The 16988-nt window shown below is 45.0% G+C and overlaps 1 protein-coding gene across 1 annotated transcript in view; it reads right to left on the bottom strand.

Annotated features, from left to right (window-relative positions):
* Positions 1–213: 213 nt before the first annotated feature.
* The window catches only part of LOC109882227 (speckle-type POZ protein), a 101808-nt gene continuing 85033 nt past the window's right edge, over positions 214–16988 (bottom strand). The window contains exons 8-11 of the mRNA XM_031834831.1: positions 14025–14080; positions 9551–9673; positions 5528–5670; positions 214–1151 (exon numbers count right to left, since the gene is read on the bottom strand). Coding sequence (XP_031690691.1) covers positions 1007–1151; positions 5528–5670; positions 9551–9673; positions 14025–14080 — 467 coding nt within the window. The 3' untranslated portion in view covers positions 214–1006. The remainder of the gene's footprint in view (positions 1152–5527; positions 5671–9550; positions 9674–14024; positions 14081–16988) is intronic.

Below are 16988 nucleotides of genomic sequence, written 5' to 3'. Positions count from 1 at the left end.
AGGCTATACACCAGACACACCCTGGCACTTACAGTACAGTAAGATGAGGTGTGTGTAGGGGATTTAGCAGACTTTGATCATGTGTGGATGAGATGTAAATAGGGCTGAGTGCAGCGGTTTCAAATGAGTGTTTAACCAGTCAATCGTTGGCAGACATGGTCACCACACACACACACTAATGACAACTCAGTAGATACTGAAAGACAACAAGGCTTTTACAATCCAAAATAGCTGTATTTTGTGTTGAGACAAAACATTTGTTAGCGTTTTGACAGTGACGCAGGAGTGCGTTCTAATTCCACCAATGAGGAAAGTAGTCCTGAAAAGGGTCAGAGTAAAAACAGTTGATATAATATGTTTTTGTATGTCGTTTTTCTTAGAGAAAAAGGTTGGACATGTTGAACATTAAAACGTGTTCATCTCCATCTTGTTTCTTGCAAAAATCACCTTTCTTTTTGCCCTTCGGCAAGAAAAATGCTTAAAATGTTATTTTGTACAAGATGGATGTCAAACATGAACTACAGGGTGTTTCTCTGCTCAGGGAAGATGACTGGGACATGGTGGCACTTCATCACCCAAAACTTTCTCTTTGTCCATTTTTGGTAATTGTCTTTTTTGTTTGTTTTTCTGATTTCATACATAAAGCTTGGGTTTTTACACAATGCTACAAGGAGGACTTAAAAAAAAAGTAAAGTAAAAAAAAAATGCATTTACAACTTCTACCTCCCTCCTATACCCAAACACTCTGTTCTCTACAGGTGTACAGGGTAAGACAAGGTAGTCACTGTCTATATTCAGTTATCAGGGTGGATCATCCCTTTTTTTCATCGTCTTTGTACCAAATCCACACCATCCCCCCTGTATTTTCAGCTGAGGGAGGAGGGAGAGAGGAGCTCTGGTATCAATCTGGGCATCTCTAGGTTCTGGAGGGGGCCTGGAGGAGGAGGAGAGCAGACCCCTCTGTGGTCCCAGGGCAGAGCAGAGCTGGGCAAGGGATCCAGGGACACTAGGACTGTTTGAGGCGTTTGCGTGGGGGTCCTAGGAAGGGGCACTGGGCCGAGGCCAGGGAGCGATAGGCCTCAGCCACCAGGTGGGGGTGGGATGCCACCATGGACTTCCAGCCAGACGTCTCCATCACCTCAGCAGCATGACTAGAGAATAGAGACAGAGACAGAGACAGAGACAGAGACAGAGACAGAGACAGAGAGAGAGACAGAGAGAGAGAGAGAGAGAGAGAGAGAGGTGGGGGAGAAAGAGGAAGGGGCGAGAGAGGGGGAGGGACAAAGAGAGAAAAGTCAGAAGGAGAGGAGGAAAGAGTGAGGCAGAGAGCGAGAAGGAGAGATATTAGCACTGTTCTAACCTGGCCTCTCCCTCCATTCTCCACACAAACCTGACAGACTGCATACCACTGGGCCCTGTGGGAATCCCCAGCCTCCTCACACCCTCAGGGTGCAGTACTGCACTATCACGCACACACATACATGGCCTTTAATGACATTTGTTCTGTGTATTAGTGTGTGTGTGTGTGTTAATGAAAGTCAATGTGTGTCCAGCAGAATACCTCCCAGACATCCAAGCCCACCTCTGACCCAGTTCCCTGGTAGGGACATGTACCCCCTGCTCCCTCTAATGGCCAATGGGCTGTGAGCTATGAGCTATGAGCTGTGCCTGAGGTTAGCAGACCAGCAAAGGGCACAGAGAGAGCAGCCACAGCTGGAGAGCAGGCCGGGCCCAGGGGGCTGGGGGTGATGCTAGTCGCTGCCTGCACCCGCATGCCCGACTAGCATCACCACCCTGGATGGTTCCGACCTTGAATATGTGGACGTCTATAAGTACCTAGGTGTCTGGCTAGACTGCAAACTCTCCTTCCAGACTCATATCAAACATCTCCAATCGAAAATCAAATCAAGAGTCGGCTTTCTATTCCGCAACAAAGACTCCTTCACTCACGCCGCCAAGCTTACCCTAGTAAAACTGACTATCCTACCGATCCTCGACTTCGGCGATGTCATCTACAAAATGGCTTCCAACACTCTACTCAGCAAACTGGATGCAGTCTATCACAGTGCCATCCGTTTCGTCACTAAAGCACCTTATACCACCCACCACTGCGACTTGTATGCTCTAGTCGGCTGGCCCTCGCTACATATTCGTCGCCAGACCCACTGGCTCCAGGTCATCTACAAGTCCATGCTAGGTAAAGCTCCGCCTTATCTCAGCTCACTGGTCACGATGGCAACACCCATCCGTAGCACGCGCTCCAGCAGGTGTATCTCATTGATCATCCCTAAAGCCAACACCTCATTTGGCCGCCTTTCGTTCCAGTACTCTGCTGCCTGTGACTGGAACGAATTGCAAAAATCACTGAAGTTGGAGACTTTTATCTCCCTCACCAACATCAGCTATCTGAGCGGCTAACCGATCGCTGCAGCTGTACATAGTCTATTGGTAAATAGCCCACCCTTTCTCACCTACCTCATCCCCATACTGTTTTTATTTATTTACTTTTCTGCTCTTTTGCACACCAATATCTCTACCTGTACATGACCATCTGATCATTTATCATTCCAGTGTTAATCTGCAAAATTGTAATTATTTGCCTACCTCCTCATGCCTTTTGCACACATTGTATATAGACTCCTCCTTTGGTTTCTACTGTGTTATTGACTTGTTAATTGTTTACTCCATGTGTAACTCTTTGTTGTCTGCTCACACTGCTATGCTTTATCTTGGCCAGGTCGCAGTTGCAAATGAGAACTTGTTCTCAACTAGCCTACCTGGTTAAATAAAGGTGAAATAAAATAAAAAAATTATAAAAGAAGGGAGGGGGAGATGAAGGAGAAGCGAAGGGAGGGAAGGAAGGAGAGAGGGAGGGAGAAAATGGAAGGAGAGCGAGAGGAAGAGAGATGGGGGCTAACAGTGGTGTTGAATGCAGGGCGGGGGGGAGGTCTGGGGTTTATTGGTTACATTGTGTAGTTTCTTTTCTATATTCGTCCTCTTTATTGATTTCAGTTGTTGTCGATGTTGTCCGAGGGAGGAGGGTTGATAGCGCTTTGCAAGCCAGAGTCCCTCATGGTCAATTTCCACAACAACAACAATACAGTCAAATTAAACTGGCATAATGCCCATAACCACAATTAATGACCAGGATTAGGAGTGGAATCACAGGAGAGAGAGAGGACAGAGAGAGAGAGACAGAGAGAACAGAGGAGTAGGACAGAGAGAGAGAGAGAACAGAGGAGTAGGACAGAGAGAGAGAGACAGAGAGAGAGAGAGAACAGAGGAGTAGGACAGAGAGAGAGAGAGGACAGAGGAGTAGGACACAGAGAGAGAGAGAGAGAGAGAGAGAGGACCGAGAGAGAGGACAGAGAGAGAGAGAGAGAGAGAGAGGACCGAGAGAGAGGACAGAGAGAGAGGACAGAGAGAGAGGATAGAGAGAGAGAGGGAGAGAGAGGACAGAGGAGTAGGAGAGAGAAAGAGAGCGAGAAAGAGCGAGAAAGAGAGAAAGAGAGAACATAGGAGAGAGAGAGAGAGAGAACAGAGGAGTAGAGGGGAGAGAGAGAGAGAGAGAGAGAGAGAGAGAGAGAGAGAGAGAAGAGAGAGAGGACAGAGGAGTAGGAGAGAGAGAGAGGACAGAGGAGTAGAGGAGAGAGAGAGGACAGAGGAGTAGAGGAGAGAGAGAGAGGACAGAGGAGTAGAGGAGAGAGAGAGAGGACAGAGGAGTAGAGGAGAGAGAGAGAGAGAGAGAGAGAGAGAGAGAGAGAGGACAGAGGAGTAGAGGAGAGAGAGAGGACAGAGGAGTAGAGGAGAGAGAGAGAGAGAGGACAGAGGAGTAGGAGAGAGAGAGAGAGAGAGAGAGAGAGAGAGAGAGAGAGAGAGGACAGAGTATGAGAGAGGGGGAGAGGTAACAGGGAGAGGGTGACTGAGAAAGGAAAAAACGACTCAGACGGAGAAAGAAAAGAGTGGATATGTGCAGGAGTAGGGACTGAAGAGAGTACAGAATATAGAGGACCAAGGCCCTCTTCACATAATTAAAATGCCCTTATTGGTATGGCAAGTTCAATGGATGGCCTTCGTCAGTGTTGACTAAAGGGAAGAGTAATGTCGTGTTCACATTAATGTTGACGAATCATAAACAACCAGCACATTGAGGAGCAACCTCATGCCGTGTATGGCCTCGGTCATTGAGGATCGCTCTAGTTAAAGGGATACTTCGGGACATTGGTAATGAAGCCCTTTGTCTACTTCCCCAAAGACAGATACAATTGTGGATACCATTTTAACGTCTCTGTGTATGAAGGAAGATAAGAGGTAGTTTTGCAAGTCAATGCCTCGAAGTCTATGGCTATCTGCTAGCATGCTACCTCTAACTTCCTTCATACTGGACACATTGCTATAACAATGGTGTCCACCAATTCATCTGACTCTGAGGAAGTAGAGAAAGGGCCTCATTCTGAAAACCCAAAGTATACATTTTTTTCACCTGCCATACAAGTTTAGATTTGTCAAAACATGTTTGCTGCTAAATTGCCCCTGTTAATATGGCATAAAATTGGTCTGAGAAGAGGTAAAATACTATTTCCAAAAAGAGTAATCGAGCTCCCAGTGAAAATTAATGACGATATTTCTGTGTTAGGCATTTAGCGAAAATGTGAAAATGTTCTGAGTGAGGGGTTCAGTAACAGTATGTGTTAGGTATATAGAGAATGTTCTCAGTGAGGGATAAAGTAACAGTATGTGTTAGGTATATAGAGAGTGTTCTGAGTGAGGGATACAGTAACGGTATGTGTTAGGTATATAGAGAGTGTTCTGAGTGAGAGGTACAGTAACGGTATGTGTTAGGTATATAGAGTGTTCTGAGTGAGGGGTACAGTAACGGTATGTGTTAAGTATATAGAGAGTGTTCTGAGTGAGGGGTACAGTAACAGTATGTGTTAAGTATATAGAGAGTGTTCTGAGTGAGGGTTACAGTAACAGTATGTGTTAGGTATATAGAGAGTGTTCTGAGTGAGGGGTACAGTAACGGTATGTGTTAAGTATATAGAGAGTGTTCTGAGTGAGAGGTACAGTAACGGTATGTGTTAGGTATATAGAGTGTGTTCTGAGTGAGGGGTACAGTAACGGTATGTGTTAGGTATATAGAGTGTGTTCTGAGTGAGAGCTACAGTGCCGGTGTGTGTGTGTGAGTGAGAAGTATAGAATGAGAGCGGGGTGCAGTGTGTGTGTGAGTGAGGAGTATAGAATGAGAGCGGGGTGCAGTGTGTGTGTGAGTGAGAAGTATAGAATGAGAGCGGGGTGCAGTGTGTGTGTGAGTGAGGAGTATAGAATGAGAGCGGGGTGCAGTGTGTGTGTGAGTGAGGAGTATAGAATGAGAGCGGGGTGCAGTGTGTGTGTGAGTGAGGAGTATAGAATGAGAGCAGGGTGCAGTGTGTGTGTGAGTGAGGAGTATAGAATGAGAGCGGGGTGCAGTGTGTGTGAATGAGAGGTATAGAATGAGAGCGGGGTGCAGTGTGTGTGTGCCACTCACTAGTTGATGAAGTCCACAGCCTGTGTTTTGAGTTGGTCTGCACTGTGCAGGTCTGCCAGGATGAGGATCTCTGCAGTGTTCTCCACAGACAGACTGGTGCACAGAGCATCCTCACACATCACCTTCAGCCTCTCCAGAGCATACTGACAGAGAGACGGGGGGGAGAAAACTAATACATTTGCTATCTATCACCATTTACAACAGGAAATGCTGGACTGTGTAATGATTTCATAACATCAAATTGCTCCTGTCACGTCAATGAAGCTAGTTTGACTTTGAGAGAGAGGGAGAGGGTTTGAAAAGGAGTGTTGACAGTGAGTGGTGGAGGTGGAGCGCGGGAACCAGGGAGAGAGAGCAGAGATCATGGTAGTGTGTAAACACTGAAAGGTGATTTATCTGATGTCCTGTTAAACCCTGGGTGTCCAACTCAACACACCACGGTGCAGTACACCCACAGTGTAGACAAACACACACAACTCTGAGGCAGAAAGTCACTCACAAAAGGCCACTTTTGTCCACACACTGACAGATAGGCGAGTGTGTCCTTGTGTGAAAATGGGCACATCACATATACACTACATGACCAAAAGTATGGACACCTGAACGTCAAACATCTCATTCCAAAACCATGGGCATTAATATGGAGATGGTCCCCCCTTTGCTGCAATAACAGCCTCGTGGGAAGGCTTTCCACTAGATGTTGGAACATTGCTGCAGGGACTTGCTTCCATTCAGGCACAAGAGCATTTGTGAGATCAGGCACTGATGTTGGGAGATTAGGCCTGGCTCGCAGTCGGCGTTCCAATTCATCCCAAAGGTGTTCGATGGGGTTGAGGTCAGGGCTCTGTGCAGGCCAGTCAAGTTCTTCCACATCGATCTCGACAAACCATTTCTGTATGAACCTCGCTTTGTGCACGGGGGCATTGTCCTGCTGAAACAGGAAAGGGCCTTCCCCAAACTGTTGGCACAAATTTGGAAGCACAGAATCATTTAGAATGTCATTGTATGATGTAGAGTTAAAATTTCCCTTTACTGGAACTAAGGGGCCTGGCCCGAACCATGAAAAACAGCCCTGGACCATTATTCCACCAAATGTTACAGTTGGCACAATGCATTGGGGCATCCGCCAAACCCAGATTCGTCTGTCGGACTGCAAGATGGTGAAGCGCAAGTCATCACTCCAGAGAACGCTTTCCACTGCTCCAGCGAGCTTTACACCACTCCAGACGACGCTAGGCTGCTCGGCTATAGAAGCTCCTGACAAACAGTTCTTATGCTGACGTTGCTTCCAAAGGCAATTTGGAACTCGGAAGTGAGTGTTGCAACCGAGAGCAGACCATTTTTAAGCGCGACGAGCTTCAGCACTCCGTCCCATTCTATGAGCTTGTGTGGCCTACCACTTCACGGCTGAGCCGTTGTTGCTCCTAGACGTTTCCACTTCATAATAACAACACTTAAAGTTGACCAGGGGAGCTCTAGCAGGGCAGAAATTTGACAAACTGACTTGTTGGAAAGGTGGCATCCTATGACAGTGCCACGTTGAAAGTCACTGAGCTCTTCAGTAAGGCCATTCCACTGCCAATGTTTGTATATGGAGATTGCATGGCTGTGTGCTTGATTTTGTACACCTGTCAGAAATGGCTGTGGCTTTTTTTACACCTTTATTTAACTAGGCAAGTCAGTTAAGAACACATTCTTATTTTCAATGATGGCCTAGGAAAGGTGGGTTAACTGCCTTGTTCATTGGCAGAACGTCAGATTTTCACCGTGTCAGCTCGGGGGATCCATTCTTGCACCCTTACAGTTTACTAGTCCAACGCTCTAACCACCTGATTACATTGCACTCCACGAGGAGCCTGACTGTTACGCGAATGCAGTAAGCCAAGGTAAGTTGCTCGCTAGCATTAAATTTATCTTATAAAAAACTATCAATCAATCATCATAATCATAACTACACATGGTTGATGATATTATTAGTTTATCTAGCGTGTCCTGCGTTGCATATAATCGATGCGGTGCGTATTCGTGAAAAAGGACTGTCGTTGCTCCAAACTGTACCTAACCATAAACATCAATGCCTTTCTTAAAATCAATACACAGAAGTTGATATTTTTAAACCTGCATATTTAGCTAAAAGGAATCCAGGTTAGCAGGCAATATTAACCAGGTGAAATTGTGTCACTTCTCTTGCGTTCATTGCATGCAGAGTCAGTGTATATGCAACAGTTTGGGCCGCCTAATTTGCCAGAATTTTCGTAATTATGACATAACATTGAAGGTTGTGCAATGTAACAGGAATATTTAGACTTATGGATGCCACCCGTTAGATAAAATACGGAACGGTTCCGTATTTCACTGAAAGAATAAACGTCTTGTTTTCGAGATTATATTTTCCGGATTCGACCATATTAATGACCTAAGTATCATATTTCTGTGTGTTATTATGTTATAACTAAGTCTATGATTTGATAGAGCAGTCTGAGCAGTGGTAGGCACCAGCAGGCTCGTAAGCATTCATTCAAACAGCACTTTCGTGCGTTTGCCAGCAGCTCTTCGTTGTGCTTCAAGCATTGAGCTGTTTATGACTTCAAGCACATCAACTCCCGAGATTAGGCTGGTGTAACCAATGTGAAATGGCTAGCTAGTTAGCGGGGTGCGCACTAATACTGTTTCAAACGTGACTCGCTCTGAGACTTGGAGTAGTTGTTCCCCTTGCTCTGCATGGGTAACGCTTCTTTGAGGGTGGCTGTTGTCGATGTGTTCCTGGTTCGAGCCCAGGTAGGGGCGAGGAGAGGGACGGAAGCTATGCTGTTACACTGTCAATACTAAAGTGCCTATAAGAACATCCAATAGTCAAAGGTATATGAAAAACAAATCGTATAGAGAGAAATAGTCCTATAATTCCTATAATAACTACAACCTAAAACTTCTTACCTGGGAATATTGAAGACTCATGTTAAAAGGAACCACCAGCTTTCATATGTTCTCATGTTCTGAGCAAGGAACTGAAACGTTAGCTTTCTTACATGGCACATATTGCACTTTTACTTTCTTCTCCAACACTTTGTTTTTGCATTATTTAAACCAAATTGAACACGTTTCATTATTTATTAGATTTTTTTTATTTATGTATTATATTAAGTTAAAATAAGTGTTCATTCAGTATTGTTGTAATTGTCATTATTAGACATTTAAATTAATTTTTTTAATTAAAATTTTTACTTTTAAACTGTCCAATTAATTGGTATCGGCTTTTTTTGGTCCTCCAATAATCGGTATCGGCGTAGAAAAATCATAATCGGTCGACCTCTAATATATAGTGTACGTACCCACACACAAAGCCCCACAACAAGCTAATCTTCAGACTGCAGCCAGGAGAACTGATTCAGAAGTGTGTGTGTGTGTGTGTGTGTGTGTGTATTACATAAGAGCTGTACTATTGTGTAGCCAGAGAGGCTGCTGGGATAGCATCAGAGGGGTAAGGAGGATCTTAGTGAGACCTGGCCTTGGCCTCCAGTTATTCCAGCAGCTCCCTACAGAGTTAACCACATGCACCGTTATTAAATAAATCACACACACTGCATGAGAAAAGAGAGGGAAGGAAATGAATGGGAGGAGAGAGGATGAATGCAGAGTTAAGATGAGGGAGTGTCACAAAAGGAATCCTTGAGGAGCGAAGGGCAGCACTTAACACAAACAATGTAGGGTGTGTGTTTGTGTGTGTGTGCGCTCGTGTATCAACAGGGTCCTAGAAAATACTCAAATATGTTGACAGAAAACCAAGGAAGTTATGGAGGTTGAATTCTGCCACATTCAGTTAATTTATTTAGAGTCACATAGACCTAGCATCATTCTGCACACAGGACCACTACATATGGTACATAGCATCACATACACCTCACACACATGAACATAACATACTGTACGCCAGGGAACATTATAACATATGATATACTCACTCATCCATACAATATAATATCAGATACGATATACACACCTCATTCCTCCTCCACCCACACTAACCTTGTCAGCCGCAGCCAGCAGGTCGTCAGCCATCTTGTCCAGGTTGGGGGCTTTGCCCGTGTAGATGAAGCACATCATCTCCTTGAACACCTCGGGCTCCACATCGTTAATCTCCACACGGTTCTGGAGGAGGAGAGAAGAGACCGAGGGCAGTGCTCAGAGCCTATATTACCACAACTTCCCAACATCAGATCCATTATGAACACTCCATTATGAACACTCCATTGACTGTGATCCTGTTCCAGCAGTCTTCCAATGACGCAGTATGCTTAACTCATTTCAGACAGGTGAAGTTAACCATCTATCTACACTGAACAAAAATATAAACGCAACATGTAAAGTGCTGGTCCCATGTTTCATGGGCTGAAATATAAGATCCTAGAAATGTTCCATACACACAAAAAGGTAATTTGTGCACAAAATCAGTTCACATTCCTGTTGGTGAGCATTTTTCCTTGGCCAAGATAATCCAGCCACCTGACAGGTGCGGCATCTCAAGAAAGTGATTGAATAGCATGTACATTACACAGGTGATCCTTGTGCTGGAGGCAATAAAGGCCACTCTAAAATGTAACGTTTTGTCACACAAAACAATGCTACATATGTCTCAAGTTGAGGGAGCGTGCAATTAGCATGCTGACTGCAAGAATGTGCACCAGAGCTGTTGCCAGAGATTTTAAGGTTCATTTCTCTACCATAAGCCGCCTTAACCGCCGTTTTAGAGAATTTGGCAATACATCCAAAAGGCATCACAACTGAAGACCACGTGTAACCACGCCAGCCCAGGACCTCCACATCTGGATTCTTCACCTGCGGGACAGTCGGGGGGGGGAAGAGGAAGGGGGTGCTGAGGAGTGTTTGTCTGCCTGTAACTCTGTAATAAAGCCCTTTTGTTGGGAAAAACCTATTCTGATTTGCTGGACCTGGCTCCGCAGTGGGTGGGCCTATGCCCTCCCAGGCCCACCCATGGCTGCGCCCCTGCCCAATCATTTGAAATCCATAGATTTGGGCCTAATGAATTTATTTAAATTGACAGATTTTCTTATGAACTGTAACTCTGTAAAATCGCTGCGTTTATATTTTTGCTCAGTAAAGCAAATTTTACTATCTACTTTATCATTCATGTTTATACATATAAAACACACACACACACACACACACACACACACACACACACACACACACCAAATAGTTGTGAGCAGACCAGAGCACCAGAACACCTCTGAAACAGTCTGAACACGTTCAACCCCAAAATTGAAAACAGCATTTTAGATGTATTTTTTCCTCCACAGTCGATTCCTGGAATTAATCCGGAGCATTCGTTCCCAACGAACGGTGCCTGCAGCCAACGGCAAGCGCTCTTTATCGCTCGTCGGCACGGTAACGGTAACCCTGAACCCTTTTCTCTGCTCCGAGAGGCAGAACAAGGCAGTAAACCAATTATGTTGCTGGTTTATCGTCGTCACAGCGACCTGAGGTATTTCAGCGGGGTCAGGCCGGGTATACAGACAGCTCATAGTACATTAATGTTCCACTCTGGACACTAACAAAACAGCACACTACAAATCAACCCATTACACATTAGCACAGACATACACGTGTTTGTTTATCACCAACAGACACAAACATTTGTGCTGTACAGAGAGTACACGTGATCTTTCATGATCTACCAACACACACACACACACACAAGACTTGGCTATTATTGTGTTTATTTACAAACGCATTTATTCTCCCTCTATAGACTGGTGAATCTGTTATCTCTATCAAATGGGGACACATTCCTCCCCCTCTCCCTGATGAAGACGCCCACTTATATACCAATTAAGATGCATTTCCTCGCTGTGTGCTTTATAATTTCCCCATTTAAGCAGGGCCCGCATCAATATTCTGCCAACACAACCTCTAAATCACTGATGTTCAATCTCACCACATCCCTATCAGATGAGCAGGACCCACCATGGCACGGGGCTCACACACACACCAAGGATCTATTTTGGTCAAACTCCCACAAATCCTACAGTTATAGATCTTACAGTGAGCCTGCCAACTCCATGCAGACGAGGCAACATTCTGGAAGGGTACAGTAACCGTGTAGACATCTTTTAGAAAAGGCTGTTGCGCAGCAACTCACTGCCTTCCTGAAGACAAACAATGTATACGAAATGCTTCAGTCTGGTTTTAGACCCCATCATAGCACTGAGACTGCACTTGTGAAGGTGGTAAATTACCTTTTAATGGCATCAGACCGAGGCTCTGCATCTGTCCTCGTGCTCCTAGGCCTTAGTGCTGCTTTTGATACCATCGATCACCACATTCTTTTGGAGAGATTGGAAACCCAAATTGGTCTACACGGACAAGTTCTGGCCTGGTTTAGATCTTATCTGTCGGAAAGATATCAGTTTGTCTCTGTGAATGGTTTGTCCTCTGACAAATCAACTGTAAATTTCGGTGTTCCTCAAGGTTCCATTTTAGGACCACTATTGTTTTCACTATATATTTTACCTCTTGGGGATGTCATTCGAAAACATAATGTTAACTTTCACTGCTATGCGGATGACACACAGCTGTACATTTCAATGAAACATGGTGAAGCCCCAAAATTGCCCTCGCTAGACACATGTGTTTCAGACATAAGGAAGTGGATGGCTGCAAACTTTCTACTTTTAAACTCAAAACAGAGATGCTTGTTCTAGGTCCCAAGAAACAAAGAGATCTTCTGTTGAATCTGACAGTTAATCTTAATGGTTGTACAGTCGTCTCAAATAAAACTGAAGGACCTCGGCGTTACTCTGGACCCTGATCTCTCTTTTGAAGAACATATCAAGACCATTTCAAGGACAGCTTTTTTCCATCTACGTAACATTGCAAAAATCAGAAACTTTCTGTCCAAAAATGATGCAGAAAATTTAATCCATGCTTTTGTCACTTCTAGGTTAGACTACTGCAATCCTCTACTTTCTGGCTACCCGGATAAAGCACTAAATAAACTTCCGTTAGTGCTAAATACGGCTGCTAGAATCCTGACTAGTACCAAAAAATGTGATCATATTACTCCAGTGCAAGCCTACCTACACTGGCTTCCTGTCAAAGCAAGGGCTGATTTCAAGGTTTTACTGCTAACCTACAAAGCATTACATGGGCTTGCTCCTACCTATCTCTCTGATTTGGTCCTGCCGTACATACCTACACGTACGCTACGGTCACAAGACGCAGGCCTCCTAATTGTCCCTAGAATTTCTAAGCAAACAGCTGGAGGCAGGGCTTTCTCCTATAGAGCTCCATTTTTATGGAACGGTCTGCCTACCCATGTCAGAGACGCAAACTCGGGTCTCAACCTTTAAGTCTTTACTGAAGACTCATCTCTTCAGTGGGTCATATGATTGAGTGTAGTCTGGCCCAGGAGTGGGAAGGTGAACGGAAAGGCTCTGGAGCAACGAACCGCCCTTGCTGTCTCTGCCTGGCCGGTTCCCCTCTTTCCACTGGGATTCTCTGCCTCTAACCCTATTACAGGGGCTGAGTCACTGGCTTACAGGTGCTCTTTCATTCCGCCCCTGGGAGGGGTGCGTCACCTGAGTGGGTTGAGTCACTGATGTGATCATCCTGTCTGGGTTGGCGCCCCCCCCCCCTTGGGTTGTGCCGTGGCGGAGATCTTTGTGGGCTATACTCAGCCTTGTCTCAGTATGGTAAATTGGTGGTTGAAGACATCACTCTAGTGGTGTGGGGGCTGTGCTTTGGCAAAGTGGGTGGGGTTATATCCTTCCTGTTTGGTCCGGGGGTGTCCTCGGATGGGGCCACAGTGTCTCCTGACCCCTCCTGTCTCAGCCTCCAGTATTTATGCTGCAGTAGTTTGTGTGTCGGGGGGCTAGGGTCAGTTTGTTATATCTGGAGTACTTCTCCTGTCCTATTCGGTGTCCTGTGTGAATTTAAGTGTGCTCTCTCTAATTCTCTCTTTCTTTCGCTCTCTCTCGGAAGACCTGAGCCCTAGGACCATGCCTCAGGACTACCTGACATGATGACTCCTTGCTGTCCCCAGTCCACCTGGCCGTGCTGCTGCTCCAGTTTCAACTGTTCTGCCTTATTATTATTATTATTATTATTGGACCATGCTGGTCATTTATGAACATCTTGGCCATGTTTTGTTATAATCTCCACCCGGCACAGCCAGCAGAGGACTGGCCACCCCACATAGCCTGGTTCCTCTCTAGGTTTCTTCCTAGGTTTTGGCCTTTCTAGGGAGTTTTTCCTAGCCACCGTGCTTCTACACCTGCATTGCTTGCTGTTTGGGGGTTTAGGCTGGGTTTCTTTACAGCACTTTGAGATATCAGCTGATGTACGAAGGGCTATATAAATACATTTGATTTGATTTGATCCCTGTCTGAACTAGTGATGATGCAACAGAGAGAAAGATGTGAAGACACTCCCCACTGAGACACAGGACTGTTCAGGTCACAACACTGTCAACAACACTCACCTTTTTACTCTCCTCCATCTCATGCTCAAACATGGCACTGAACACTGGCGATCGGGCTGGAGGGGTAGAGAGAACACATCAAAATGTATGGTCAAAATGTATGCGCCAAATACATTGCTTACTTATAAGCCCTTAATAACCAACAATGCAGTTCAAGAAATGGAGTTAAGAAAATATTTGCTAAATAAACTCAAATAAAAAGTAACATAACGAGGCTATATACAGGGGGTACCGGTACCGAGTCAATGTACGGGGGTACAGGTCAGTTGAGGTCATTTGTACATGGATAGATTGATAGAGCAAGTGAGCGAGAGAAGGGGAGAGAGAAGGAGAGAGGAGAAAGAATAGTTTAGTGTCTCCCATCTGTCTGTCTGCCACAGGGGCAGTGGAAAGAACGAACAGTCTCCGGTACACACCGTCCTGCTACTACTACGCCAAAGGCCTAATGAAGCCATCTTCAATGAGTTTGACCAGCAGCACTAGCTCTCACTGAAGAACCAGGGGTTAAGGATGTGCCCCAAATGGCACCCTATTTCTTATATAGTGCACTATTTTTGACCGGGGTAGCGCACTAGGGAATAGGATAGAATTTGGGGTCCCCCTCTAAAACATCATTGTTTCATAGTCTACATGTGTTTTTCTAATAAAGAAATGGGATCCCTCTCTATGAGTAGAGTAGTAGAGCACCTAGTGTGCTTGGGAGTAGGACACCTGGAGTGTTGTTCCATAGCTGAGAGTAATTTTGTTGTGAGTATTGTACCATAGCTGAGAGTTGTTTTGTTGTTCCATAGCTGAGAGTTGTTTTGTTGTGAGTGTTGTACCATAGCTGAGAGTCGTTTTGTGTGAGTGTTGTACCATAGCTGAGAGTTGTTTTGTGTGAGTGTTGTTCCATAGCTGAGAGTTGCTTTGTGTGAGTGTTGTTCCATAGCGGAGAGTTGTTTTGTAGTGAGTGTTGTTCCATAGTGGAGAGTTGTTTTGTTGTGAGTGTTGTACCATAGCTGCAAGTTGTTTTGTTGTGAGTGTTGTACCATAGCTGCGAGTTGTTTTGTTGTGAGTGTTGTACCATAGCTGCGAGTTGTTTTGTGTGAGTGTTGTACTATAGCTGAGAGTCGTTTTGTTGTGAGTTGTTCCATAGCTGAGAGTCGATTTGTTGTGTGTTGTTCCATAGCTGAGAGTCGTTTTGTTGTGTGTTGTTCCATAGCTGAGAGTCATTTTGTTGTGTGTTGTTCCATAGCTGAGAGTTGTTTTGTTGTGAGTGTTGTTCCATAGCTGAGAGTTGTTGTGTTGTTCCAGAGCTGAGAGTTGTTTTGTTGTGAGTGTTGTTCCATAGCCGAGAGTTGTTTTGTTGTGAGTGTTGTTCCATAGCTGAGAGTTGTTGTGTTGTTCCAGAGCTGAGAGTTGTTTTGTTGTGAGTGTTGTTCCATAGCCGAGAGTAGTTGTGTGAGTGTTGTTCCATAGCTGAGAGTCGTTTTGTTGTGAGTGTTGTACCATAGCTGAGAGTTGTTTTGTGTGAGTGTTATTCCATAGCTGAGAGTTGCTTTGTTGTGAGTGTTGTTCCATAGCTGAGAGTTGTTTTGTTGTGAGTGTTGTTCCATAGCTGAGAGTTGTTTTGTTGTGAGTGTTGCTCCATAGCTGAGAGTTGTTTTGTGTGAGTGTCGTACCATAGCTGAGAGTTGTTTTGTTGTGAGTGTCGTTCCATAGCTGAGAGTTGTTTTGTTGTGAGTGTTGTTCCATAGCTGAGAGTCGTTTTGTTGTGAGTGTTGTTCCATAGCTGAGAGTCGTTTAGCGTGAGTGTTGTTCCATAGCTGAGAGTCGTTTAGTTGTGAGTGTTGTTCCATACGTGAGATTTGTTTTGTGTGAGTGTTGTTCCATAGCTGAGAGTTGTTTTGTGGTGAGTGTTGTTCCATAGCTGAGAGTCGTTTAGCGTGAGTGTTGTTCCATAGCTGAGAGTCGTTTAGCGTGAGTGTTGTTCCATAGCTGAGAGTCGTTTAGTTGTGAGTGTTGTTCCATACGTGAGAGTTGTTTTGTGTGAGTGTTGTTCCATAGCTGAGAGTTGTTTTGTGGTGAGTGTTGTTCCATAGCTGAGAGTTGTTTTGTGGTGAGTGCTGTTCCATAGCTGAGAGTTGTTTTGTTGTGAGTGCTGTTCCATAGCTGAGAGTTGTTTTGTTGTGAGTGTTGTTCCATAGCTGAGAGTCGTTTTGTGTGAGTGTTGTTCCATAGCTGAGAATCGTTTTGCTGTGAGTGTTGTTCCATAGCTGAGAGTCGTTTAGTTGTGAGTGTTGTTCCATAGCTGAGAGTCGTTTAGTTGTGAGTGTTGTTCCATAGGTGAGATTTGTTTTGTGTGAGTGTTGTACCATAGCTGAGAGTCGTTTTGTGTGAGTGTTGTACCATAGCTGAGAGTCATTTTGTTGTTGTGTTGTTCCATAGCTGAGAGTCGTTTTGTTGTGAGTGTTGTTCCATAGCTGAGAGTCGTTTTGTTGTGAGTGTTGTTCCATAGCTGAGAGTCGTTTTGTGTGAGTGTTGTTCCACAGCTGAGAGTCGTTTAGCTGTGAGTGTTGTACCATAGCTGAGAGTTGTTTTGTGTGAGTGTTGTACCATAGCTGAGAGTTGTTTTGTGTGAGTGTTGTACCATAGCTGTGTGAGGGTATTATAGAGATGCAGTGCCGAGCTCATTCTGCAGTAGACAGAGAGAGAAGCACCACACACTGTTTTAGATCACATGACCAATAAGAAGCCAATTTAAAGCGTTCCGCTCAGCCAGCACACACACTTCCACAGCCCTTTTGACCCTGCTCTGTCCGTCTCCACAGCGATTAACGGCCCGGAGAGTTGTCACAGGAATGGTAGTGGAGAAGGAGAACAATGAGGGGAGTGGGTGTCACCTAACCCAGGTAGTGGAAGAAGCGAGGGAGAAGGAGAAAAGGAGAGAGGGAGGTGCAGACAGCCAGATGAGGGGGTTGGAGA

Source organism: Oncorhynchus kisutch, linkage group LG10 (assembly GCF_002021735.2).
Source record: "Oncorhynchus kisutch isolate 150728-3 linkage group LG10, Okis_V2, whole genome shotgun sequence".
Taxonomy (NCBI): Eukaryota; Metazoa; Chordata; class Actinopteri; order Salmoniformes; family Salmonidae; genus Oncorhynchus; species Oncorhynchus kisutch.
The sequence above is the reverse complement of the archived record's forward strand: the minus strand, read 5'-3'. Positions and strand labels throughout refer to the sequence as shown.